The sequence below is a fragment of the Artemia sp. Qi Xiang Cuo genome, chromosome 6 (assembly GCF_049724085.1).
Source record: "Artemia sp. Qi Xiang Cuo chromosome 6, ASM4972408v1, whole genome shotgun sequence".
Classification (NCBI taxonomy): Eukaryota; Metazoa; Arthropoda; class Branchiopoda; order Anostraca; family Artemiidae; genus Artemia; species Artemia sp. Qi Xiang Cuo.
Window position 1 is genome coordinate 43,548,099 of NC_142799.1, and position 25,477 is coordinate 43,573,575.

The 25,477-nt window shown below is 34.5% G+C and overlaps 1 protein-coding gene across 1 annotated transcript in view; it reads left to right on the forward strand.

Moving 5' to 3' along the window:
• Positions 1 to 866: 866 nt before the first annotated feature.
• Positions 867 to 25,477, forward strand: part of LOC148951259 (5-hydroxytryptamine receptor 2A-like) — a 208,534-nt gene continuing 183,923 nt past the window's right edge. The window contains exon 1 of the mRNA XM_089091042.1: positions 867 to 1,113. Coding sequence (XP_088947168.1) covers positions 915 to 1,113 — 199 coding nt within the window. The 5' untranslated portion in view covers positions 867 to 914. The remainder of the gene's footprint in view (positions 1,114 to 25,477) is intronic.

The following is a 25,477-nucleotide window of genomic DNA, read 5'->3' on the forward strand; positions in this document are numbered from 1 at the left end:
GGTTAACGCTAATAAAAAAAAATAAAATAGGATGAATATATAATAGTTTAGAAACAAATTTGGGCTATATATTTGCACATGGGGGTGGAGAGGGGTAAAGCATAGCATATATTAAATACGTAACATAACCTAGGTACCTGGTCCCCCCTAAACCCCAAAAAACAACAGTTTAAATATTATAAATTCAATGAGAAACCATACTCTTCGATCAATTTAGATAGCAATTACCCGCTTTACGGGCCTCCATATCTGCATTCGTTGGATAGTCTATAGCGGTGTGCCAATTAGTGCACAAGTACCAGATAATGTTCAGTATCTTTCATTGAATTCATTGAATAGGCCCCCCCTATTAACCCCTTCAAAACCTTAGTCCACGCTCAACTTTTTTTTAGCATAGATGTATGCATATTGCACCTTGTTTGAACTGGTTTCATCGAGTTATTCTCTCTCTCTCTCTCTGTCTGGCTGGAAAACCAAAATAGTTCGCACCTCTAGTCCTCCACCTGGATAGAGCGCTTCATGCTTGGCCCCAGTCCACTCCTGCAATTACAGAATAAGGCAGGTCACTGTTACATACCAATGCATAAGTCAAATATGCATAATGCATAACCTGGTAACGGCATATTTAATTGTCTATGAAAAGCATTTAACTGTCCATGACAATTAATTAAACTTATTTAATTTCCCAAGAAAAGCTATTTGGCTCATTTGTTTCCCTTCAAAAAGATGGAATTGCTCTTTGACTTTTCTTACGAAATTGGTTAGAGCGTCGAACAGACAAGCGCTGTAGCTAAAAAAGCTAGTTTAGATATGATAGGTAAGATCTTGCCTCAACTAGATATTAGTTCCTGAAGTAAGCTCAACTCTCTACCATGACGTCTGGCTCTGGTTTATGCTAACCTTGAACAGCGGCAATGGAGGAAGTTGTCTATAAAGACCTATTTGTACAAAATAATAGCCTGAATATTTCTCATGATCGCGAATTAGTGTTCAACCTATCTATTAATGAGTCAAATTTGCTTAGGAACAGCACAGAAGTTAAGGTGGATAACATTATTTTCACAGGGCTGCTTGCTGCCGTGCTTGGATTTATGATACTATCCACTATTTTCGGTAAGTTCAAGTATTATTAAGCTGTGTCATACAAAAACACTTTTGAGTAGCGTAGCTGGCATTCACACCACCTTTTATTTTCCTTATAACGTTAAGTCCTTCTAATGTTAATGTTGCAACTCATATAGTATGAAGGTATTATTGTAAGGACTTGAATTTTAAAAATAGTTATTTGATTTACAATAGTTAGCTTATATTTCGAAGGTTCATATTTGTAGAACAAGAGACTGCGTTTAACACTTGCATTTCAACCCACTTGAACCATCATAATGTCAAAGTTCCCGATAATACCAGTTATGAAAACTAACATCGAAGAAGGATCACGTCCCTCCTCCTTATAGCCTAATCTACTTCAAAGCTGATTGCAATCGCACGAATCAACACATTCACATTCATAACACGGATAGTTCAACAATTAGAAAACCTACAGTCTACTAAAAGATGCTTCTATCCAGGGAGTTGCAAGGGGTCGCTCATCAATTGAGGAGATCTGTTTTTTTTCTGTTTTTTTTTTTTTGCGTTTCGTAATATGCCTATTCCCCGTGTAAAGTAAGTTTAGCGTTAACGTCCCTCAGACCTCGCACAAAACTAGATTCTCATTCCCCCTTTACTAAAAACTGAATAAGTAGCTAAGATTGAAAGTTTTGTTTAGCTAATTAACTTCTATACGTTTGATGGATTTGAAAAAAAAGAATATAAATGAAAAGAACACTCATTGCATGTCAAACCAATAAAGCTAAGTTGACTTTTCTAAGCTATATATACTAGAGTGGAAAAAACTGTACTCCTAGAAGTTTAAGAAGTATTTAACTTTTTAATTTTGTAATAATAACTGCTTAAATTTACTCTCTTTTCAGTAAACCATAAATGTCACCCTTGCTTTTGGCAAAAACAAGAGTACCTCTAGTTATTCCTAGTCATTTTAAGTTTCGAATTGTTGTTAATTTTAACTTCCGACAGTCTTTATTTCAACTCTCCTATGAAGACCAATTTCTGATTCTTCTAAAATTTGACATCTTGCTTTTATTTTTTTCTGCTCGTTTTAACTTTGCTCTTTAATTACGTTAGAAAAACTATATTTAAAAAAAAAAAAAATCTCTGTTCATTTCGTAGCTCAAATAAATTTTGTATATATTAATAGCAGTAATATAGGCTAGTAATCTTGAATAATGATATAAGTTAATGCTAATTTATTCTAGAAATTCGGTAGCAGTAGTAATAGTAAGAATATCACTCACAGAAGCACTCTTGTACCGAGATAGTCCCTGTCAGAACACATATATTAGGAAAATTCTAATTCAGGAGGTTTGTTTTAGAGTAAGAATTAAAAAAAAAAAAATTCTTAACTGAAAGTATGGAGCAATATTAAAATTTAAAACGAACAGAAATTATTCCGTATACGAAAGGGGCTGTCCCCTCCTCAACGCCTCGCTCTTTGCGCTAAAATTTGACTCTGTCTCACAACTTTATTTTTTAAAACAATAAAAAACTTTAGCGTAAAGAGTGGGGCGTTGAGCAGGGGACAGCCCGTTTCATATACGGAATAATTTCTGTTCGTTTTAAATTTTAATGTCACTCCTTACTTTTAGCTAATAAAAACTTGTTTTTTATTTAATTCCTGAACGTTTTTGAGTTAATGTAGCTTTAATTTTTTCTCATCGTACATGAATAATTAAAACAAAATTTGCATATTAATTTTTTTTTTGCTAAATGACTTTCTCGAAATTTTGTTTTGAGGTAATTTACGAATTAACTTACGTAATGACGCTAAAGTTCGAATTTGTTTGAATCACAAACCCCTGAGTCATAAAGGCCGTTGAATTAGAATAGATAGCTCTTTTGAAAGTACTAAAAAAACTGTAGCGTAAAGAGCAAGGTATTGACTTGGGGGTGAACCTCCTAATATACGTAATAATTTCTGTTCGTTTTAAGTTTTAATGTTGCTTCTTGCTTTCAGTAATTCCGTAATTAAGTTAATTTAATTTCTGATTATTTTTTTAAATAATGCTGAAAAATCCGGCACCCCCCTTCATAGAAATGTCCCTTACCCCAAGGAAACATCCTGCACTGAATGATTGTCCCGCGTAACCCACTCCTCCAACCCACCCCCCACCAGAAAAAATCCTTCCTGAAAACGTCTATATACTTCCCAATAACCAATACTATATGTAAACAATGGGCAAAGTTCATAACTTGTAGCCCTTCCCTCGGAAACTGTGGGGGATTAAGGTCATCCTCAAAGACATGTTTATTTTTTTTTTAATATTTATTATTATTAAGACATACTAATTAGATTTTCGACTATGCTGAATAAAATGGCTATCTCAAAGTTTTAATTGGGTGACTTAGGGAAAAAATGAGCATGGGAGGGGGCCAAGTTGCCCTCCAATTTTTTGGTAACTTAAAAAGGACACTAGAACTATTGATTTCCGTGCAAATGAGCCCTCTTACGATATTCTATGGCTACTGAATTGATACGATCACCCCTGGGGAAATGAAAAAAAAAATAAAAAAATAAATAAACACGCATCCGTGATATTTCTCCTGACAAAAAATACAAAATTCCACATTTTTGCAGATAGGAGCTTGAAACTTCTACAGTAGCGTTCTCTGATACGCTGAATCCGGTGGTGAGATTTTCATTAAAGTTCTATGACGTTTAGGTGGTGTTTCCCCCTTTTTTCGAAAATAAGGCAAATTTTCTCCGAAAAGTACCTTTTGATGGTTGAGACTAAACTTGATTAAATTTATATATTTGAAATCAGCATAAAAATCTGATTCTTTTGATATATTTATTGGTGTCAAAATTCCGTTTTTTAGGATTTCGGTTTCTTTTTAGCTGGGTCGGTCGCTCCTTACTTACAGTTCGTTACCATAAAACCTTTGATATGATATTTCTCATATGTTTTACGATGTTGATTGTACCTCTGATCTCCTTTCATTAGGAGAATATGTGATCGAACAGAATTTATACTCTATATTAAGGGGGTGCCCCCTCCTCACCTTACCCCACTCTTTGTGATAATGCTTTATCTTTTTTTTTGTCCTAGTCACTTCAGAACGACTGCTAGTCACTTACTCTTAGTTGAAAAAAAAGTACTTGTTTTATTTAATTTCTGTTCGTTTTTCAAATCATGACAAGGTCTATCATGTGGGATACTGGCTCCATAAACCCTGATTTATTGCTCTTAAATTGTATATATCAATAATCTTAAATTGATTGTTAGCGTAACGTTTTTTCAGCTTTTATTGCTTAATAGTTGAAATTTTATACTGTAATTAAACTTTTGAACAAAATTTGAATATTTATTCTCAATTTTCGATTGATTGTAGTTTGGTTGAATAAGTTCTTAATGATATTTCTAAGAATTTTGAGTGGACGGAAAGAAGTATTATTGTTTATATGAATGGAAATTATGCGTGGTTTTTAATACTATACGTCGCTGAATCCATCGTGACCTCTACTATACGGTTCTCTGGCGTTTAAGTACATTGTATACACATGTTCAAATACAATGAAGCATCGTATATGAAATATAATTGCTCAAAATTGCCCATAATAGAGCTCTTAGTAGTGTTTGCCACCTCTCCCAAGAAGATCAAACATATTTTTGGGAATCAAGAGGGATTTTATATCAATTTTTTACCTCACTCCTTCCCCAAAACTCATTTTATTTTTATCTGAAGATCTAATGAGATTAGGACATTGTGACACGAAAATGTATTCTTCCAGGTATTTCCCCAACCATTGCGATTTCAAAATAACCCACCGCCCCTCCTTCATAATAGCTTATATGCACTTTCAAATCACCGTCTACAATTTTATGAAATATAAAGAATATCAGTTTAGTTAGTTGACAAAAGCTTGTTTTCTGGTTGGGGAAACAAAAAACGCATCAAAAATTTGTTTAAATTCATTTTTCTTACGTTTTTACGAGTCGAACAAACATTTCGAGGGACGTTCAAACCCCCTACCTCCTCTCCCTTGGACACGACCTGGACTAAATGTAAATTCTTATCTTGGGTCGGTATTTTTCAGAGTAATAGCAAAGTACTTAGCAACCGATCAAAGTACGCAGAAAACTAGCGCTTTACTGAAAACACAAAATAATATAGGAGTTTAGGTACAGTAAAAGTAAACCATTTAAGGATGCTTATAAGTATAAATATTAAGTATTTTAAAACGTATTTCTTACAATTTAAGACTGTATATTACTCACTATTGATATTATAGCTGAAACTATTTTTGTTTTTACAAAATTAAAACATTTTTCTTCGACAAGAAGGGAGGCATCGTCCGGCAGCATTCATATTCAGGCTTAGTCTAAATGAAATGAGATACTAATTCCTACCCCACCATACCCTCTCTACATTTATCTGAAAGGCTCAAGGAGAGCTACACGATTATTGCATTGAAATGCTCTATTTTAGGCCTCTGCCGATCCACCACGCGCCTAAACCATGACCCAACGCCCCTCTTTTATAATAGCTGATGCACAATTATTCGTCACTAAACCTAATTTCAAGAAAAACCAATTATAAGTCAAATCAAGCACTAAGATAAATGTCCATATTAACCATTTATCTTGTATGGACTACGTGACTTTACAGGAACGAATACGCCACCGCGTAGTATGATTTCTTCTGCAACTTGGAAGATAAATATATAATTTTTTGATATTTATAATTCGATTGGCTATCTCAGAATTTTTATTCGATAGGTACTTGGTCCTCTTTGGAGCGAAATCAAAGTTTGGTGCCAGAAAATACCAAACAAATGCAATTTTCTTTTGACACAATCTTTTTGGTCACTTAAAAAGGGCACTAGAACTTTTATTTTACCTCAAAATTAGCTCACTCTCAGTCTTTTACAACTGTCAGTTTGATATTTTTCCACTTGGGTAAAATAAAGAGTTTGAAAACGAAAAACCAAATAAACACGTATCCTTGATCTTTCTTCCATATTATCGTAGACAAAAGCTTGAAACCTGTACTGTAGATATGCTTAATCTAATGGTGTGATTTCCAGCATAATCACTTGCCTTTTCGAGTCTGTTTCCTTTATTTTTTGAAAATTAAGCCAGTTTCTAAAGTTCGTAGCTTTTGATGGGTAACATTAAAATTACTGAATTATATATAGGGCTACATACAAACAACATAAAAGCGAATTCTTTTGATGGATTAAACGTTGTTAAATTCACGTTTTTATAGTTACGATTACTACTGGCCCGAGTCGCTTCTTACTTACAATTTGTAATCACAAACTGTTTAAAAAGGTCACAAATACTTAAATATAGCTTTTGGCGAATATCAAAAACCTTTCGTGGAATATTTGAACTTCCTATCGTATTTGATTCAACACTTATATTTTGCCCAAGGTATACTTATATATACCTTGATATATAAAAAATAAGAAGACGAAATCTTAATTCGTGCTATATGGAACGAGTTTCTGTATGAGACTTTAATAATACTTCTTTTAAAATAGTACAAGGTGTTGAAAATTCTTCTTTCGTAATTCGCCTGATTTACTTGCACAGAAAGTACCAAACCTAAGTGCGGAGTTCGAAAAAAATACTGACTTCACAACTCAGTCTGTCTTAATTTAGTAAACCGTGATAATGCATTATTAACAAAATATTCATAAACCCCATGAATGGATGGTCCACTTTTTGTAATTGAGGTATAATAAGCTGTTCTACTTTTGCTGCTTTTCATTTCAACTGCTTGCGTTCGTTTTTTTTTTAGTTCAAGGGAATAGCGCTTTGTCTTCTGCAGCGCTAGCTGTTATCACTTTATAAGATCTATTATAAAGATCCAAAGATTCATTTATCAATTTCCTGTGTTTTTTTATATACCAATACTTATGTATCAGACCAAGTTTTGAAAGAGCACAAAGATACAAAGACCCTACTCATGGACGCCCATATGGGGGGGGGGCAGGGGGAGCTCGGCCCCCCCCCCCCTGGCTGAATGATGCTGCCTTATTTTTATATTTTTGTTCTGAGATTTCCATTATATATCATTAAAAGTGCCAATTAGATGCGGTTTGCCCCCCCCCCTCTGGAATTCAGCTTATGGGCGCCCATGACCCTACTACCTACCTACTACTTGGGCTCACTAATCAAAGTGGTTGGATAATTTGGGGCCCTTAGCCTGGCTCAAGGGCTGAATTTTGGCAAAGCTTTTCTTAAACAAATGTTAAACATGTTTCTATTTTATAACTCTATATGGGATTATTAACCTTATGTTTAAAATAAACAACCTCATAATATTCAAATATCATATTTAGTGAAAATCAAGCAATATTCCTGAAATATGTGTTTTATATGTTTTGATATTGGGCTCCAAAATCCCAATATTAGCCTTCAGCTTATGACCAAAATGTGGAAAAGCCACTTATACAAACTGTTGCAGAAATCAGACGATATTTTCCAAATATGTACTTAGAGCGCTTTGATTTAGGATAGTCAAACCCATACCTTAATGATTTTTAATGGTTAACGATTCTTTATTTTTGATACAGTCTGGGTCCAACGAGGGCCTAGACTAGATACCCGCAGACTTTTTTTTAATATTGACAGATATATAGGTAAAAATTGAAGTGAAAACTGTACCCCCATGAAGATCGAAAATAGCCTCTGTGATTTGAAAAGAAATAAAAAAATCGCGCTCTTAATTTTATTGTAAAATGCACACTAATGCTAGAAATACAATTAAAAAATTAATATAAAAACGGTTCTGATAATGCGAGTAGCCAAGGGATGCCTCTGAACCTCTCCTCCTTTTGTCCTAGTTAAAATAACGTTATTTTTTAGCCTTTCTTTTTACATCTTACATTTTCTGTATAATTTAGAGTAAGGAGACTCCATATTCTCCTATAATCATTCAATATCATTTATTCCTCGCATCAAATCATTCATAATCAAGCACTGTAATGCAAGTTCAAACTAAGCGTGGCTCCGTTTTCATTGCAAACAGGCAAGTCCCCATTTAAAGGGACAGAGCCTACTCCTAAGATATACATTAAACAGTTTCTTATATTTTGAACAAAATTTCTACATTTTTTTTCAAAAGCCAACGGGAGAGGAGAAATTCACACAAGTTATTGTCACTCCTGACATATTACTATATTTCTTTGTACTCTGTGAATTTATTTTGGTTGTATTGCCAAGATACCAGTGGCGTAGGAAGGGGGTGCGGAGGGTGCGGATTGCCCCGGGTGCAAGCCCTGGAGTGGTGACGAAAATTGGTCTAAAAGGACCTATGATTGGCTAGGGCCCGCCGTGCAAAAAGTGGGGTAGCAAAGTAGCAATGCCACTTGGCAGTTTTCAAACTTGTTGACAGATTTTGTCTTAGACTGTTAGACGCCACTTTGTTTTTAACTGGTCAAAATCTCCCATTTCGCGGACACAGGGAAAATGTGTTATCAGAAAAAGCCACTAATTAAAATGGTAAAGTTCGATATTGTAATAATAATTTTAATATGTGTAAAAGTGTTGTATTCTACTTAAATTTATGTAAGTTATTTAAATTAAAATGTTTACATACCAATGTTATGCAACACGCAATTTATTTTTCCTCTTTCACTCCTTAAATTAAACACTTCAAACAGCTTTTTTTAATTGCATGTTTCCACTATAAACAAATACGACTCAACAAGGTTTAAATGTTTGATGGGGGGAGGTTGACAAGTTGAAATTCCACGCCAGGTGTCACAAGACCTTGCAACACCACTGCAAAATACAATATAAATTATTTGGCAGTAGTGCAGTGTACCCCCTCTCTTGAACTTAATGTTACAATAGTAAAATTCTTACCTGATTACAGTCAGAAAACCTTCATTTATAGTAATTTTCAAGCGCTTCCAGTTCCGTATTTCAGCCGATTTCCCTCTTAATGTTTGGACATAGCCCATGGTTATATGCAAAGTCCATTTTTTTTTTTTTCATTTTACAATAGATATTTCAAATTTGACAGAATTAATGCTGAACAACAAAATTAGCAACTTGTGTATATGCTCAAGGGCTAAATTCATAACTTAAAGAGTTTGGCCTAGAAAACGGTTACACTGGAAGTGACTGCAATAGACATTCTCTGATTGTAATGAAGCAAGAATTTTGTTGTTACAGCGTATAGCACAGAAGAGGAGATAAATAGCACTGTTGCCATAGCTAGTTTTGAAGAGGAATCTTGCAGCAAGATTACTAATAATCCTATCAAATTTAGCATTATTTGTATTCCAGCCATCCCCCAATTGCTTGAATATATCCCTGTTCTAAGTTCTAAGTATATTATCTCGTTGTTTTACTTTTCCTTTGGGCTTCCTAAGGTAACTAAAAAAAAAAAAAAAAAAAAAATTCATATGAAAGTATGAAGCAACAGTAAAAATTAAAATTAACACAAACTATTCTGTATATGAGGGGGTTGTTTTTGAGCAGTCTTTCCTAAAGAATCAGGACAAAATTTAAACTTTAGGGTAAATAGTAGGGATTGAGAAAGGGGCAGCCCCCCTCATATACAGAAGACTTTCTGTTCGTTTTAAGTTTTAATGTAGCTCCATACTTTCAGCTGAAAAAATATCCTCTCCACAGAAAAGGGAATCAGCTCTCCCACCCCCACCCCGGTAAAAATATCTACACAAAAATCTCCCCAAAAATAAAGTCTCCACAGAAAAGTCTCCCCATGAGAAATCCTCTCCCCACCCTCCCAGTATGTTAACAATAGCCTAGGGGCAAGTTGTGTAACTTACAACCCTTTCCCTAGGGACTATGGAGGGTCATGTGATCACCAAAAACATAGTTATGTGACCTTTCAACTATGCAGTATCAGATGACTATCCTAAAAATTCAATCAGATCTTTTTGAAGAGAAAATGGGCATGGGAGGTGGGCTAGGTGCCCTCCAATCTGTTTTGGCCACTTAAAAAGGGCACTAGAGCTCTTGATTTCTCTTCTGCCAAACATACAAAATTCCTCATTTTTGCAGATAGGAGTTTGAAACCTCTACAGCTGAGTTTTCTGGTATAACGAACCTGAAATTGTGATTTTCGTGAAGATCACTTCAATTCTTGAGAGTGTTTCCCTGCTTTTTCAAAAATCTGGCAAATCTTATCGTGTTTGTAGTTTTTGATGGGGAACATTAAACTTAATGAACTTTACATATTTGGAATCAGCATAAAAACCATTTTTTATGGCTTTTATCTATTTTTTTTTTATCAAAATTACGGTTTTTTAAGTTTCGTTTACTATTGTACCAAGTCATTGCTTACTTACAGTTCATTACCTCGAACTGTTTGGTAATGCAGTTCATCCCTATTATGAAATAAATACTATAATGACAAATTTTACTTCATTGCATACGGAAAATTTACATTGATTGGATTACTAATGGCATTTCCAATTTAAATGTGTCACATTTTAACTGTAACCAATCTCCGCTCCCGGCAGAGCCCTAGGCTGTATACCCAAGTTCGCTGTATTTTTTTTTTTTTTTTTAACAGGATTACAAAAAAATATTGCAAATTTACCAAAATAGATTCGCTGCAAAATCAGCAATCTTTGTGTATAGTCTAGGGCTATGTTCCTTTGGCCTATGTTCCTATGGCCGCACTCCCTTTAGGGAGTGTGGCCTGGAATTTATAAATGACGGTCGAGCGAGCAAAAGTTCACCCTAGAACATCTGTGAAATATTTGGGAATAATGTACAGACAAGATATTATAAGTTCACGTTTACTGATGATTGAGAAAATTACAAAAAGGTTTCGATCAAGTTAGAGCAAGCTTGTCTTTTTGAAGTTTAGCCCGAATTGAAAGATCCTCGTAAGCTTTACGCAGCAGTTGCTTTTCCTCACCGGCTATATATGTCGCCAATATAGAATTGGTTTAAAACTCAGGTCTCTTTACTTCAAACATTTGAAATTTTTTCTTTGATTAATTAAAAAAAAACTTTCTGTAAAAGAAGTTTTTCAAAGAAAAGTAAAGGTCATTTTCAACTTAAGCTGAGCAGATACAAATACGTGTTAAGATTCAAACCCAAAACGATCAGAAATTACTATTAAAGAGTATATAAAACCCAAAACGAACAGAAATTAAATAAACAATCATAGCAAAAAAACATAGAAAAATTAATAACATAAATGAATAAATAAATCTTAAAACGAATAATGCTTAAATTGAATATGCAAATCAAGCTTAAAACGAATAAAAATTATTTTGCTATTGAATTATAAATCAAACCCAAAACGAACAGAAATTAAATAAACAATCAATGCAAACAAACATACAATAGATACTAATATAAATGAATAAATAAATCTTAAAACGAGTAAAACTTAAATTGAATATGAAAATCGAACTTGAAATGAACAAAAATTAATACAAACAAGAGTTTGGGTGTCGAATCCTTCGCTCACTGTAAAATTCTAAAACCTACTGCGTCAATTGCTCTTTACTGAAAACTGTTTGCGTCTTGAACAGTCTTGGAAAGTATAAACAAAATCAAATTTAATATTTGATGTATAATGATAATAATTGTTGAAAATCCATTAGTTCAATATTTTTTTTCACTTTGATTTTTGTTTTCCTTTTCAATGCTGTAAGATCTGGAAAAGAAAATATTTGTAATATAATTCGTTTTCAGTGAAGCGCCAATAACGCAGTAGGCTTTAGGTTTTTACAGTTAGGGAGGGGGTAGTATCCAAACTCTTGTTTATAGTGAAACTATATTCGTCTTGAACAATCTTACACAGAACTAATAAATCAAACTGAATATTTGATTTATAATAATATTAATTGCTGAAAACTGATCAGTTCAAAACTTTACTGCAATTTTAATATTTATTTTCAGTATTAAGTACAAAAGAAAATATTTGTAATATAAATCGTTTTCAGTAAATCGCCAATGACGCAGTAGGTTTTAAACTTTTGCTGTGAGAGAAGGAGGCGGTACCCAAACTCTTGTTTGTAGTTATTTTTGTTCGTTTCAAGCTTGATTTGCATATTGAATTTAAGTTTTACTCGTTTTAAGATCTATTCATTCATTTATATTGGTATCTATTGTATGCGTGTTTGCATTGATTGTTTATTTAATTTCTGTTTGTTTTGGGTTTCATTTATATTTCAGTAGAAAAAATATTGTTTTTCGTTTTTAGATTGATTTGCATATTCGATTTAAGCATTAATCGCTTTGAGATTTGTTTGTTCATTTATATTATTACTTCTTGTATTTTTTTGTTATGATTGATTATTTAATTTCTGTTCGTTTTGGATTTCATTTATTCTTTAATAGTAATTTCTGGTCATTTTGGGTTTGAATTGTAACAGGTATTTGTATCTGCTCAACTTAAACTTAAAGATGACTTTTATATTTCTTTAAAAAACTTCTATTACGGAAAGTTTTTATTAATTAATCTTTGTTCGTTTTTTATTGCAAAAATATTCAAGCTTTTAAAAATTCATTATTTCAAAATCAAACTCTTTTTTCAACACAAAATGCTCATTAAAGTATCAAAACTAGTTTGAAATTAACGATACCAAAGTAAAAAAATAACAAAGTGAAGAAAGCATCAAAGTAAACATGGTTTCAAAGTAACAATAAGCAACGTAATCAAGTAATCAAAGTAACAAACGACCTGTCCTTTCATGAAAACTTTGTATATCCCGGGGTATAGCTTAAAACACTTTCCCCCGGGCACTGAGGGTTTGTGCCAGCCTCGGAGTTTTATTATCCGATGTTTGAACTGTTTTAATAAAATTGTTATCTCAAAATTTTTATCAGATGGTTTTTGGGAAAAAGGGCGTGGGGGGACAATTTCCCTTCGATCTCTTTCGACTCTATAAAAGTAAACTAGAACTTTCAACTTTAAATCAAATAAGCTCTCTCTGAAGTTTATACGAGCATCTCTTTAATAAAAACCATATGTACCCCCAGGGCATAACTTACAGCGCTTGTCCACAGGCCCTTGGGGGTTGTGTCGACCCAACATTTTGATCAGATACAGTTGGGGAAAAAAGAGCGTGGGGGAGAAGGATAATTGCCCTTCGATCACTTTTGACTCTTAAGAAGAGAACTAGAACTTTCAATTTCCAATCAAATGAACACTTTCGGACATTTATACCAGCATCCCTTCCATAAGAACCATATATGCCTCCAGGCCAGGGTATATCTGAGAACAAGAAAGCTGAAGCAAAGAAATCATTTTTAAGGTTATTATCAGCTTACAGGAAACAGAGCCGTGGACATTCCACAGGATATTTTAAATGCAATCAAAGAAGATGGTCTGAATATAGCAATGTGCCGAGGGCAGGGCTACGACAACACTCCAACAATTGCTGGCTTAGATTCAGGAGTACAAGCTAGGATTTGTAAGCTTAATCCTAAAGCATTGTTTGTACCTTGTGAAAACCATTAACTAAATATTTACGGAGTGCACTCTTTTGCTACAGTTCCTTCCTGTGTGACGTTTTTTGTACTATGGAAAGGTTGTACATTTTTTTCTCATGCCCAAAACATAGATGGAATGTCCTCTTGGCAAATGCTGAAGTTACGGTCAAAAGACTTGCAGAAGCAATGTGAAGTGCTCACTTTGAAGCTGTTCAGCCAGTGTTTGAATGCTTTAAGAAGATTGTCGATACCATTGAGAAACTTTGTGACTCTTAAGAAACTCTCGACACCAGAGGAGCAGCTCAAACTGTGCTGACCTCGATGGGGATATATCATTTTTGTACTTTTTAGGTCTATAGAATAGTGTCCTTGAAGAAGTCATCACACCCAAAAATACCTGTAAATTATTGAAATAAATTTCGAAAAGTGCCTCATCAAAATTAGGAGTTTAAAGGCCTTTTTGAATGATAATAGAGACAGTCCTGTAAAAAAGGCACTGTAAAAAGTTTTTTATTGCAAAAATATTCAAGCTTTTAAAAATTCATTATTTCAAAATCAAACTCTTTTTTCAACACCAAATGCTCATTAAAGTATCAAAACTAGTTTGAAATTAACGATACCAAAGTAAAAACATAACAAAGTGAAGAAAGCATCAAAGTAAACATGGTTTCAAAGTAACAATAAGCAACGTAATCAAGTAATCAAAGTAACAAACGACCTGTCCTTTCATGAAAACTTTGTATATCCCGGGGTATAGATTAAAACACTTTCCCCCGGGCACTGAGGGTTTGTGCCAGCCTCGGAGTTTTATTATCCGATGTTTGAACTGTTTTAATAAAATTGTTATCTCAAAATTTTTATCAGATGGTTTTTGGGAAAAAGGGCGTGGGGGGACAATTTCCCTTCGATCTCTTTCGACTCTATAAAAGTAAACTAGAACTTTCAACTTTAAATCAAATAAGCTCTCTCTGAAGTTTATACGAGCATCTCTTTAATAAAAACCATATATACCCCCAGGGCATAACTTACAGCGCTTGTCCACAGGCCCTTGGGGGTTGTGTCGACCCAACATTTTGATCAGATACAGTTGGGGAAAAAAGAGCGTGGGGGAGAAGGATAATTGCCCTTCGATCACTTTTGACTCTTAAGAAGAGAACTAGAACTTTCAATTTCCAATCAAATGAACACTTTCGGACATTTATACCAGCATCCCTTCCATAAGAACCATATATGCCTCCAGGCCAGGGTATATCTGAGAACAAGAAAGCTGAAGCAAAGAAATCATTTTTAAGGTTATTATCAGCTTACAGGAAACAGAGCCGTGGACATTCCACAGGATATTTTAAATGCAATCAAAGAAGATGGTCTGAATATAGCAATGTGCCGAGGGCAGGGCTACGACAACGCTCCAACAATTGCTGGCTTAGATTCAGGAGTACAAGCTAGGATTTGTAAGCTTAATCCTAAAGCATTGTTTGTACCTTGTGAAAACCATTAACTAAATATTTACGGAGTGCACTCTTTTGCTACAGTTCCTTCCTGTGTGACGTTTTTTGTACTATGGAAAGGTTGTACATTTTTGTCTCATGCCCAAAACATAGATGGAATGTCCTCTTGGCAAATGCTGAAGTTACGGTCAAAAGACTTGCAGAAGCAATGTGAAGTGCTCACTTTGAAGCTGTTCAGCCAGTGTTTGAATGCTTTAAGAAGATTGTCGATACCATTGAGAAACTTTGTGACTCTTAAGAAACTCTCGACACCAGAGGAGCAGCTCAAACTGTGCTGACCTCGATGGGGATATATCATTTTTGTACTTTTTAGGTCTATAGAATAGTGTCCTTGAAGAAGTCATCACACCCAAAAATACCTGTAAATTATTGAAATAAATTTCGAAAAGTGCCTCATCAAAATTAGGAGTTTAAAGGCCTTTTTGAATGATAATAGAGACAGTCCTGTAAAAAAGGCAATGGAGTTTGCAAAAGCTATTTGTGATGAGATGTACATTCCCCTAGCCAAACGACGACATATCAAGGAGGCACACTTGTGCCTCTATAAAGAGGCGACCCACCACAATGTTAAGCGATTTCAGGTCCTAGAGGTTGCAGAGAGACGGCGGTAATCGCATTTTGTAGCCCAAGGTCAAACTAAGAAGCTTGCAAAATTTCATCCTCCTCCGACTTTATCTTCATGGGGTAAACTGGGCCGGAAGTTTCGACCCTCCCACCACAGCCCCCCTTTAACGTTGTCCGATTGGGCTGAAATTTAGAGGTTAAGCTTTCCTAGGGCCTGGGGGCTTTATCCTGAAAATATATGAAAGAGGCTGTGCCCTCCTCAACGCCTCGCTCTTTACGCTAAAGTTTGACTCTGTCTCACAATTTTATTTTTTAAAACAATAAAAAACTTTAGCGTAAAGAGCGAGGCGTTGAGGAGGGCACAGCCTCTTTCATATACGGAATAATTTCTGTTCGATTTAAGATTTAATGTCGCTCCTTACTTTCAGTTTAAAAAACTTTTTTTTTTTATTTAAAGGCTGCGAAAACGTGTGGTTAGGGGGGTGCCAGCCCCCCAACTGTGCCTCCTAATCCCTTTACGTAGTAATGTTTGACCTTGTAATTCAGTCACTTTAAATCTGTATAACATGTAGTTTTTTTAAAATAATTAGAAGAAAGAAACTGATGTCCGGAGAAAAAGCTGCAGACGAGCCTCTAACTTTGGAAAACGAACTATATCGATGTTAGAATGTATTGACACGCTTCAACAAGAAATCAACACGCGTTGCCAAAGCATAAAGGAATATAACTTCGGTTTGCTATCTTGGAAACCAGGAACTTGCTAAAGTGTTCAGAGACTGAAGTGCTAAAATTAGTTGGCTGTTTAGTTGAGAATTACGAAAAAATATCTTCAGGAGACATGTTAAATGAAATGCTATTTCTAAGGGAGCTTTTACAAGCGCCAAACGTTCCTGAAGAAGTGGATCTGAAGTGGAGTTCATTGAGATTACTGCAGTTTATATTTGAATATGAGCTTTCAGACTCTATTCCTAATCTAACTTTAGCATTAAGGTTTTACCTGATACTATTTGTCTCTGTAGCTTCTTGCGAGAATAGTTTTTCTAAACAAGCATATTAGAAATTATTTCAGTTCTACTATGATTCAAGCTCGACTATCGAGCTTAGCCATGCTATCTATTGAAAATAGTCTAGCAAAAAAGACTAATTTTGATAGATCTATTTCTAAGCTTGCAGAAAACAAAGTTAGACAGAAGAGGTTCTGAAGGAAAACATGGGTTTAAACACAGTACATTTTGTTAAATTCGTGCATATAAAAAAAATATATATAGATATCATTCAATCACCTGGGTGTTTGAAGTCAAAGTACACAAAAACACATGGATATGCCTAGAGTAAAATACGAAAGCTAGAACTATTCTTGCATTTCCTATTAAAACATTTATCATAAAAGCGCGTGCCCATTTTAGCTTTACTTAATGTAAGCCAGGAATTAAAATGGTGTTGTTTGATTTTGTAATAATAATATTAATATGCATAAAATTGTTGTATTTCACTCAATTTATTTACATTAAAATGTTTACATACCAATGTTATGCAGCACGCAATTTACTTTTTTTTCACTCCCTTAATTCAAACACTTCACACAGCATTTTTTAATTGTATGTCTCCGCCATAAACAAATACGACTCAACAATGTTTAAATGTTTGTTTGGGGGAGGGTGACAAGTTGAAATTCCGCCCCGGGTCTCACAAGACCTTGCTACGCCACTGCAAGATACAATTTAATTTATTTGGAAGTACTGCAGTGTACCCCTCTCTTGAACTTAATGCTACAATAGTAAAATTCTTACCTGATTACATTTGCAAAACCTTCATTTGTTGTAATTTTCAAGAGCTTCTAGTTTAACCATATTACAGCCGATTCCCTCTCAATGTTTGGACATAGCCCAAGGTTAAAGGCAAAAGTCCATTATTATTTTTTTTTCATTTTTTTTTTCATTTTACTAAAGATATTTCAAATTTGACAAAAATAATACTGAACAACAAAATTAGCAACTTGTGTGTATGCTCAAGGGCTATATTCAGAACTTAAGGAGTTTGGCCTGGAAAACGGTTACACTGGAAATGACTCTGAAAATCCAATAGACATTCTCTGAATCTAATGAAGCAAGAATTTTGTTGTTACAGCGTATAGCACAGAAGAGGAGATAAATTGCACTGTTGCCATAGATAGTTTAGAAGGAGAATCTTGTAGCAAGATTACTAATAATCCTATCCAATTTAGCATTATTTGTATTCCAGTCATACCCCCATTGCTTGAATATATCCCTATTTTAAGTGCTAAGTATATTATCTCGTTGTTTTACTTTTCCTTTGGGCTTCCTAAGATATTAAAAAAAAAAATGTTTCAACTGAAAGTATGAAGCAACAGTAAAATTTAGAATGGACAAAAATTATTCTGTGTATGAGAGTGGGGGGGGGGGGTGTTTGAGCAGCCTTTCCTAAAGAATCAGGACAAAATTTAAACTTTAGGGTAAATAGTGAGGGTTTAGGAAGGGGCAACACTCCTCATATACAGAAGACCTTCTGTTCATTTTAAGTTTTAATTTAGCTCCATACTTGCAGCTGAAAAATTTGTTTTTCATTTAATTCCTTGCTGCCTTTCAAATCATGCAAGGGAATCAGCTCTCCCACCCCCACCCCGTTCAAAATTTCTCCAGAAAATTCTCCCCAAAAATATCGTCTCCACAGAAAAGACTCCCTATGGAAAATCCTCTCCCCACCCTCCCAGTATGTGAACAATAGCCTAGGGGCAAGTTGTGTAATTTACAACCCTTTCCCCAGGGACTATAGAGGGCCGTGTGATCACCAAAAACATAATTATATGACCTTTCAACTATACTGTATTAGTTGACTATCCTAAAATTTTTATCGGATCTCTTTGGGGAGAAAATAGGCGTGGGAGGGGGGCTAGGTACCCTCCAATCTGTTTTGGCCACTTAAAAAGGGCACTAGAGCTCTTGATTTCTCTTCTGCCAAACATACAAAATTCCTCATTTTCGCAGATAGGAGCTTGAAACCTCTAAAGCTGAGTTTTCTGATATAACGAATCTGAAGGTGTGATTTTCGTGAAGATCACTGCACTTCTTGGAAGTGTTTCCCCCTTTTTTCAAAAATCTGGCAAATCTTCTCGTGTTTGTAGCTTTTGATGGGGAACATTAAACTTAATGAACCATACATATTTGGAATCAGCATAAAAGCCAAATTTTTTTGTGTATTTATTTATTTTTTAATAAAATTACGGTTTTTTAAGTTTCGTTTACTATTGTACCAAGTCATTGCTCACTTACGGTTCATTACCTCGAACTGTTTGGTAATGCAGTTCATCCCTCTTATGAAATAAATTCTATAATAACAAATTTTACTTCATTGCATACGGAAAATTTATATTGATTGGATTACTAATGGCATTTCCAATTTAAATGTGTCACATTTTAACTGTATCACATCTCCGCTCCCGGCAGAGCCCTAGGCTGTATACCCAAGTTCGCTGGTTTATTATAATCTTTTTTTTTTCAAAAAAGGATTACACAAAAAATATTACAAATTTACATAAATAAATTCTCTGCAAAATCAGCCATCTTTGCGTATAGTCTAGGGCTATATTCCAAATTAAGGGAGTGCGACCTGGAACTTGTATATGACGGTTGAGCGAGCAAAAGTTCACCCTAGAACATTTGTGAAATATTTGGAAATAATGGAATTGGTTCAAAACTCAGGTCTGTTTACTTCAAACATTTGAAGTATTTACTTAGATTAATTAAAAAAAAACTTTCCGTAAAAGAAGTTTTTCAAAGAAAAGTAAAGGTCATTTTAAAAAACTTAAGTTGAGCAGATACAAATACCTGTTAAAATTCAAACCCAAAACGACCAGAAATTACTATTAAAGAATAAATGAAACCCACAACGAACCGAAATTAAATAAACAATCATAGCCAAAAAAATACAAAAAAACAAAAAGTAATAACATAAATGAATAAATAAATCTTAAGGCGAGTATCTCAAAATTTTTATCGAAGTTTATACGACGACCCCTTTCATATGAAGCGCCTCTGGGGAAAAAAGTAATAATAAAACATAGGAGCCGTATGGCTTTTATTATAGACAACGATATAGCGTTGCCTCTGATACCCGCTCCGTGAAAGAAGCACGCTCCATATTTTGGGATCTTACAACCAGGGTTGCCACCCCTAGTGTTTTATTACTATTTCTAGTGATTTCTTATGTTGCCTATTGATTTTCTTCTAGCTAGTGATCTATAGTGATTTTTGTTCTAAAACTAATAATTTTTCTAAATCTAGTGATTTTTCTGACATAGCGCGTAGATTCATGATTCAATCAAATAAGTCATACAAGAAGCTAATTAATAAAAAAAAAAAACGCAAAATAGTGATTCACTACAGTTCCTAATATGTTTCAGATTAGGATTTATTCAAATATACCGCGTTAGAAACTTCCGATTTCCCATCATTTGTCCTTTTCAGATATAAATCCCAGAGCGTTATCATCAATATAATAGGCGAACCTAGTTAACCGCAGAATTGGAAAAAACATTTTATTCTTCCTATTTCACAAAATTTGCTCAGGTCGAATTTTTGTCTTCATATTTATGGGTTCTTTCTCTATTATCTATCCAGGGTTGCTACCCTTAGTGATTTATCACTATTTCTAGTGATTTTTTAATGTCACCTTGTGATTTTCTTCTAGCTAGTGATTCATAGTGATATTTTTTTCATAATCTAGTGATTTTTTCTTAAATCTAATGATTTTTTAAAATATAGCGCGTAGATTCATCGAATAAATCATACAAGCAGCTAATTTATAAAAAAACGCAAAATAGTTACATTAATAAAAAACGCAAAAAACGCAAAAACGCACTATAGTTCCTAATATGTTCCAGATTAGGATTTATGGAAATATACCGCCTTTGAAACATCTGATTTTCCACCATATGTCTATATCAGATACAGACCTCAGAGCGTTATCATCAAGATAACATGCGAACCTAGTTAATCGTAAAATTGCAAAAAGGTGCTATACTTCCTGTTTCACAACATTTGCTGAGGTTGAGTTTTTGTCTTCATATTTATTGTTTTGTACTCTATCAGTCCTAAATTAGTTTTCTTCTGGTAAAACCTTTGAAAGTGAATTCAGTGTTGTAAATGAATACACCCTCTACACCTGCAAATAGAACAAAATGAAGTCATCGAAAAATAAGAAGCCAGGTAAAGATTAAATGTAGCTTGCTAAATGAAAACAGGAATCATTGAAAAACAAAATAGGACTTAGTGCTTTTTATAATTGAGTTTGTAATATAACCTGACAGATTAAATCAATTGTGGTGTGATGATTGAAGTCAGTTGGGAGTAATGGGGGGTATTTTCTCTGGGAATTGTCTAAGGGTTTTAATCTTTACTTCTAATATCTAATCAAAGCCCTAATAATTTTCCAAATTCTCTTATTTGTAATTGAAACATCTAATAAGCGCAGTTATCGTCCTATTTTTTTTTACATAAGTTTTTGGATTTATGTGGTAAGATATTACACAGTTTGTGGTAACGAACTGTAAGAATGGAGCAACAATATTAATAAAATCTCTAGAGACGGAATTTTAATATCAATCGATATATCATCGGCTTATTTTGTTGACTTCAAATATATAAGATTCATTAAGCTTAATTTTACCCATAAAAGGCTAAGAAACTGCAAAAATTTGCCTGAAAGAGGGAAGAAACACCAACTGAAAGTCAAAGAATTTTAATTAAAATCAAACCGTTAGATTCGGCGTATCAGAGAACCCTACAGTAGAGACTTCAAAGCCCTATCTGCAAAAGTGTTGAGTTTTGTATTATTTGCCAGAAGGAAAATCACGGATGCGTGTTAATTTTTTTTTTTTTTCCAGTGGCGATCGTATCGAACAAACGGTCCTAGAACATCAGGAGAGGGCTTTTAACGGAAGTTAAAATTTATGATATCCCTTTCATTTTAACAACAAGATAAGGCGGCTACTAACCCCCCTCCCACCTCCCTTTTCCCCAAAAAATTGTTCGGTCAAAAGTTTAAGATAGCCATTTTGTTTAGCATAGTGGAAAATTTCCAAAACTATACTTTTAGATTTAAAATGACCCACATGGAGATGAAAGTAAGATAAGGATAATTTGCTGAGGAAATTAAGGACAATGTACGATCTATGGAAACCAGTTCCATAACCACAAAAACAAATAATGGGTGACAGAATGGATTGGATTAGTAAAAATTCGGCTACATATTTGCACATTAGGGAGGTGGGGGTTAGGTTAAGTTAGGTTACTTTACTCCCACATCCCTCTAATGTGGAAATATATAGCCCAAATTATATTATTATATAAACTAAAGTATTATCTATTCATAATAGTTTGGCATATTTCATTAGGATTTACATAACTTTACTTCTGGGGTGTTTTCCGAATAATCAACAAGTACCTAATTTTCTTTATAAAAGAAGCAATAAGACGGATGTTTATCGAAATTTATGAAGGGTGGGATAATTTTTTTCTATGAAAATATAAAAAGGCCATTTTCAAAATTGTCGCTGGTGTCCCAGTAATTACATCAGCTCAGCTAGAGTAAAAAGAAAATTGTTTCTATATTTTTTGAGGAACAAAACTGAGGTTTTGAGTCGACAAGGGGAAAAAAAAGAAAAGAAAAAGTAAATATTTCGATTAGATCACCGATAATCAATTTTCAGTCATCGGGGTATAAGCCAATGGACCCAATTCCGGAAAATACAGGGAAGAAGCAAGGATTTTGTTCTATTCTCTGCATAAAGATGCAAAAAGGCATTTTTCAAAATTTTAAGGTTATTTTCGCTTGAGAATAACAAAATGCCAATCTAAAGGTATTTTTCCAAATTTAGGGGGGTAATTTTACCCCCTTCTTGAAGGTGCGCCTGTATAAAACATGGTAAAGAAATCAAACAGTTATTAATTACAATGATGAAGAGTAATTGTAATTCAACGATTTTTTTTCAAGAATCAAGTGATTTTTTTTCAACGGGTCGAAACCCTGCTTACAACATTCGTTCTAAGATCCCAGGACGTGGTAGATCCAACTGACATTGTACATTGTCAAACAGTTCGTGGTAACGAACTGTAAGTAAGGAGCGACCCGGCTCAATGGTAACCGAAACTCTAAAAAACGGGGTTTTGATACCAATAGATACATCAAAAGAATCAGATTTTAATTCTGATTTCAAATATATAAGTTTCATTAAGTTTAAGCTTACCCATCAAAAGTTACGTGCCTGAGAATATTTTGATGATTTTCGAAAAAAGGGGGAAAGACCCCCTAAAAGTTATAGAACCTTAATGAAAATCACACCATCATATTCAGCGTATCAGAGAACCCGACTTTTGTGGTTTAAACCTCCAATAAAAAAAAAGGTTGAATTTTGCATTTTTTTCCAGAATAAAGTTCACGGATGCGTTTTTATTTGTTTTTTTTTTTTTTTTTTTTTTCCCAGGGGTTTACTTAAAGAACCATTGGTTAAAGAAAATAGTGGGAGGGCTAATTTGAACGTAAAATAAAATTTCTATTGCCCTTTTTAATTGAAAAAAAAAAATGGAGGGCAACGAGGACCCCTCCCACGCTCATTTTGTTCCCAAAGACACACGATCACAATATTGAGATATACATTTTGTTCAAAATGGTCGAAAATATGATAAAAATGTCTTTTAGAATGACTTGATCCCCCAAAGTCCCCAGGGGGAGGGCTGAAAGTTATGAACTTTACTCAATGTTAACGTATAGTATTGGTTATTGGGAAGCATAAGTAGAGAGGCCTTATTGACTCCCACGAGTACAATACCCCTTCGAATCCCGATCCGGACACTTTTTTTAAAAACTCCCACGAGTACACCAAATATGGGCATAGAGTCATTAGGGAGAACACGTGGCTAATGGGGTCAATGACCTCTTTTTCCAAGGTCGATTTATTTGATGTTTCTATGTGTAATAGCTCCGGGACGAAGGTTGCACATGCGCATTGAATTCTATCGGGAGCAATGTTATTGATCTAGGACTCGAGGGGGAAGTGAATTTCCGAGAAATTGATTGCGTAATCGAAGGGGAAGTGAATTTCCGAGAAATTGATTGCGTAATCGAAGGGAAAGTGAATTTCCGAGAACTTGATTGCGTAATCGAAGGGAAAGTGGATTTCCGAGAACTTGATTGCGTAATCGAGGGGAAGTGGTTAGAGCTAACGAATCAGGGTCAGTATAGAGTCAGCAGTTGGAGTGAAAGGATTGAAAAATGAATAAATTTGAGAAAGAGAGAATTAGATCAAATCTAGTGTTTATGGAAAAACATTTGATTTTGGATGATGATTTTCTCGAGTTATCTCTTAAACTCAGGATATTCTCTTGTCTGGGAACACTTGACAATATAATGAGGAGTGATTCTCCCCCATTGGACTATTGTATGAAGCTTTTAAAATGTGATTCAAATGCTTATAGTCAATTTATTGATATATTAATTGGAACAAAGCAGAATCATATTGAGGATATACTTTTGAAAACATTGCCAAATGGATTCAATGTAGATGGCTCCCCCATCATTCGAAAGAGGTAACGTTACAGAGCTACTACTCTCTCCTCCATTTCCCTCTCGTTGAATTTATCGAACGAAGAGAATCAGTTTCGTTTTAGCTGTGAGTGAGTTCACATCGGAAACCAAAAAATGTTCTATATATGTACACTTTGCATGTATACTCTCGGCAGTTGGAATAAATGTGAGAATTGTAGAATTATTGATGACCATATCGAAAAGTATAAATTATGTAATCCTTGTAAATTACGTAGCGGCTATGCAGTACAAATCAAAGGATGTAATTCATGTCTTGAGGAGGTGTGTGACTCGCATCCTGGAGGGCTCCTGTGCTCCAATTGTCACTTTGATAAATATGATCAGTGGGAGAATACTTACCCCGCTATGATTGGAAAGAATCCTAAACGTGATTTCAGTTTATTTCTACGAGATTGGTATCGTCGCGGATTTAAATTATTCTGGGAAGAGGAATCTGGTCTACGATTCAACTGCTGGAGTAACAAGACAATTTGGTTTCTACGTCATCGTTGTGATGACGACACTGCCTACTATGACTATAAACCAAGTGATTTTTATTGGGCTGTGACGGAATGTGATTCACCATTTGAAAACATTGTATGTGATATTGCTTCAAATAGACAGATTGAAACTCGTGAATTTCATAATATGAATGTAAATAGTATCATTGAATATACAAAGAGATATGACAAGAGTGAAGTTACATTGTACTGTAGAAAATGTGACCCTGACTTTGCAGTCAATCAAGATCAATATACAGTGAATCCAAATGATTTATCGGCAGTAGTGGTTCACGACAGTTGCCTAGTAGAGGATGAAATCTAAAAGTGAAGATTTAAAGACATTGTTGTATATATATGCATTTTATTAATAAACAAATTCACAAACATTTTTTAAGCACTTTACTCTTAGGGCACTGAAATCAATACTATATAGGCCTGAGAGGATATTTTACCCTAGAAAGTCGTTCAGACGGGGATTGTCACTATAAATGTGGAGAAACCGCTTGTAAGTATATCCACAACATCAGAACACAAAATATAGTAGTGCATGGAAGCCACAGCTTTTAATCGTTAGATCCTGCACCCTCTTCCGATTTTGGATAACAGTTTTCCCACTGCTCTCAATATAGTTGCGGATGTGAGGTGTGTAAAATGTAAAGGGTAGACCAAGAGGATCAAAAAATTCAATTGTTTTCATTGTTTGAAAGATGCACAGCCAATGACCCGTCAGCACAGTCGACGGACTGCTATTAACAATAATCAAGGTATTGTTGACACGTTGAATTTTTCAAGATAGTCCGAGGGT